At 66.5% G+C, this 3,427-nt stretch overlaps 1 protein-coding gene across 1 annotated transcript in view; it reads right to left on the reverse strand.

Moving 5' to 3' along the window:
* The window catches only part of LOC103915490 (collagen alpha-1(VII) chain-like), a gene marked incomplete at its 3' end in the record, with an annotated part of 18,655 nt that overhangs the window by 6,861 nt on the left and 8,367 nt on the right, over positions 1 to 3,427 (reverse strand). The window contains exons 11-21 of the mRNA XM_009322324.1: positions 2,950 to 3,042; positions 2,552 to 2,623; positions 2,172 to 2,207; positions 2,043 to 2,096; positions 1,747 to 1,815; positions 1,208 to 1,234; positions 1,008 to 1,061; positions 853 to 915; positions 665 to 724; positions 488 to 523; positions 52 to 87 (exon numbers count right to left, since the gene is read on the reverse strand). Coding sequence (XP_009320599.1) covers positions 52 to 87; positions 488 to 523; positions 665 to 724; positions 853 to 915; positions 1,008 to 1,061; positions 1,208 to 1,234; positions 1,747 to 1,815; positions 2,043 to 2,096; positions 2,172 to 2,207; positions 2,552 to 2,623; positions 2,950 to 3,042 — 600 coding nt within the window. The remainder of the gene's footprint in view (positions 1 to 51; positions 88 to 487; positions 524 to 664; positions 725 to 852; positions 916 to 1,007; positions 1,062 to 1,207; positions 1,235 to 1,746; positions 1,816 to 2,042; positions 2,097 to 2,171; positions 2,208 to 2,551; positions 2,624 to 2,949; positions 3,043 to 3,427) is intronic.

A 3,427-nucleotide genomic window follows, 5' to 3' on the forward strand; every position in this document is an offset into this window, starting at 1 on the left:
AGCGGGCCGGGCACCGCCCCGGCGTGGCTGCAGCTGCCCCAGCCCACCTACCTTCTCACCCTCAGGTCCTGGCACGCCACGGTCCCCCTGCAGAGCGAAGCAGAGGAGGGTTTCAGGGAGCCTTCCTCCCTCCATGCCACACTGCCCCTGCCCCACATGCTGCCCCAGAGCCCTTCAGGGCCCGGCCCCAAATCCCATCCGAGACCACTGGGCTCTGACAGCAACCACCAGGCACAGCCACCACAGGGACACAGGGACACCAGGACCGCCGACGCTGCCGAATGGCATAGTCCTGCTCTGGTGCCATCTCCCCTTCTCGCCCATCTCTCCCAGCTCGCCCGGCGCCCCGCGGTCTCCCTGGCACAGGAGGAAGATGGTGTCAGCAGGACCCGCGGGGGACAGCACAGGTCCTGGCACAGCTCCTAGACCCCTTTTCTCCCCGCTGAAGGCAAGGTGAGAGCATCCCTTTGGTCCCCACACCACTCACCTTCCTGCCCTGCTCCCCCGGTGGTCCCCGAGGGCCCTGCAAAGGAGGATGGAGAAGATGTCACCTCCGGCGTGGCAGGGCAAACACCCATGCTGGCTGGAGCTCCGGGGTGCCTCGGGGCTTGGCTCGCCAGTGAGGCTGGCTCCTGCCCAGCTTACCTTCTCTCAGGAAACTCACCCGATCTCCTGGGTCCCCAGGGTGGCCGGGCGGCCCTGGGAAACCTTCTTTGCCATCACCCTGGGGATTAGGAAAGGCAACAGCCATGCCCATGAGATGGGAATGCCCATGAGATGGGAATGGGCATCCCCCCTGGAGAGCGGTGCAGGGTCTGGCCCCAGAGCAGAGCATCCCCACCGCCCTCTTACCTTCTCTCCCTTCAGGCCGGGGGGCCCGGAAGGTCCCCGGGGCCCAGGGTCCCCAGGCAGGCCCTGCAAGAGAGCACAGCTCAGCCCTGGGGACAAATGGCTGCCACAGCCCCACTCCCCTCTGCTGTCCCTGCTGGCGCGGGGGCCAGACTCACCGCAGGGCCGGGCTCCCCTCGAGGTGCTGCCCCATCCACAAGTCCGGGGGGACCCTGCAGAGACAGGGGTCAGCTCCTGCGTGACAGCCCCGGAGGGCTCAGTCCTTCCCAGCACCCTGGGGGGGCTGCGGTGCCCTCGGGCACCCAAGGGACCTCTGTCCAGGAGGGCAGAGGAGCCAGGGAAATGCGAAGCCACTCACCCTCTCCCCTCGGTCACCCTTCTCCCCCTGCAAGGGCAAAAAAAAGCAGGTAAGGGCAGGTCTGGGCTCTTCGCCTGCCCGCTCGAATGGAAAGGTGGAACATGCTGGACAGAGCCCATCGTCAGTGGTGTCAGGGCACATGCATGCCATGTGCCTCTGCACACTGCCCAGCGCCAGCAACAGCTCATGCATGTGTATGTGTGTGTGGGCACAGCCCATGAGTGGGACCAGGAGCATTGCACAGGGGAGCAGCTTCAAGCTGCTGGCTGTCCCTCCATCTGTCTGTCCACATGTCCTCCCAGCTGTCCCCGCGCAGCACCAGGGGGGCATGTACCTTCACAAACTCTCCTGGAGGTCCCGGTGGCCCCACGGGTCCAAGCGGACCAGGGGGGCCTGGATCACCAAATGGTCCCCGTGGGCCGGGGCTCCCGGGGGGGCCAGGGCTGCCCTGGAGGACAGAGATGCTCCATTAACTGGGGCTGCAGCACAGGCTGGGGGTGCTGGCAGAGACCCCCCAGCATCGCCACCCCTATACCTACCGGTGTGCCCGGCTCCCCTTTCCGGCCTGGCAGCCCCTGTCCTCCGTCAACGATCACCCTGGGCTCTCCCTGAAAGAGGGGGGAGAGGAAAAAAAAATTCAGTGTCCCCATGTACCCCGGTGCAGGATGGGGGCCACAGTGCCACTTTGAGGCCAGGGGCCCAGCAGGGAGATGAGGAGACCCTGTGGTCACCCAGACACTGAGTGCCAGGAGGTGCCAGGGGTGGGGATGTGCCCGCCAGGGTCCCCGCTGCTCCCTAGGGACCACTGTGGGACAGCCCCGTGCCCATCACCTACCGGCTCGCCTTTCTCCCCCTTTGGGCCAGAAAGACCCATCGGCCCCCGCGGTCCCTGGGAACGAAAGGTAAGAGTGAGGGGGGTTGTAGGGTGGGGAGCAGGGCTGGGGAGGGATGGGGCCATACTCACAGGATCCCCTCGAGGGCCGGGGATGCCCTGGGTGCCCTGGAAAACAACAGCTCAGGAGGTGAATGTGTGTCTCTGCCAGCCAGGGGAGTGGGGATGGGATGGGATGGGATGGGATGGGATGGGATGGGATGGGATGGGATGGGACGGGACAGGATGGGACGGGACAGGGGCTCCAGCCAAGGCAGGGATGGAGAGTCCCTGCCCAGTACACTTAGCCTGGGACACACACACCGGGGACAGCAGTGACCCTGCCAACTACAAAGACCCCATGGCACAGGGAAAGGATGGGCAGAGGCTGGCTCAGGGAGCAAGCAAGGCAGGCAGGGTAATGGGAAGAGGCCACCATGCAGCAGCAAACCTGGGGGGACACCCCCACTCACCGGCTGGCCGGGGGATCCGGGGTTCCCGGGGCGGCCGGGGCTTCCTGGTGTCCCATCAGCTCCGGGGAATCCCTGCAGGAGAGAGGAGCATCATGCCAGCACCTGGCACATCCCGGCACTGCCAGAACCCCCCAGTGCCCCAGGTAGTCCTGGTCCTGGCACTGGGAGCCCAGGACAGCCCCATGGTGGAGCCAGGTCTCCGAGTGCCTTTCCCCTGCGTGCCGAGTTGGGGTGTGAGGGAGCAGCATGGGGCTGGACCAGGGCTCCCCAAGGAGATCCCCTCTCCAGCCTGGGCGAGGAGGAGGGAGGGAGGAGGGGCAGAGAGATACCCCCACAGGGCTGGGTCCCTGTGCCTGGGGAACTGGGGGTGCCTGGGTGAGGAGATTGGAGGTACTCACCCTGTCCCCCTTCTTGCCTGGCCGCTCGACACTCTCTCCCGGCAGACCCCGTGGCCCCGCGGGTCCTGGAGGGCCAGGCAGCCCATGGCGGCCCTGGAGGGACAGTGAAGAGGATGGGCTGGGTGTCGGGCAGTGACCAAGGGACGTTCCCTTCTCTGTCCCTGCAGTCAGGCCTGGACAGGTCCCTGCCCTGGCACCCACCCGCCAGCAGGACAAGGGGACCTGGGGACCATGTCGCTGCCCCCCACCAGGAAGCTACCCCCATCTCCCCCTCAGCAGGACATTACCGGCTCACCAGGGGGGCCCGGCTGCCCCGTGCGTCCTTGCAGTCCCTGCAGAGACAAAGCCAGCGCTAACTATCCCCTGCGGGCTGGCATCAGCAGTGTCTGGGGGGACACAGCCCCCACAGAGCCACCAGCGGTGGGGGGACACCAAAACACTCACTGCCTCGCCGCGGTCCCCCTTCTCACCCTGCACA

Source organism: Pygoscelis adeliae, unplaced genomic scaffold, assembly GCF_000699105.1.
Source record: "Pygoscelis adeliae isolate BGI_AS28 unplaced genomic scaffold, ASM69910v1 Scaffold404, whole genome shotgun sequence".
Lineage (NCBI taxonomy): Eukaryota > Metazoa > Chordata > Aves > Sphenisciformes > Spheniscidae > Pygoscelis > Pygoscelis adeliae.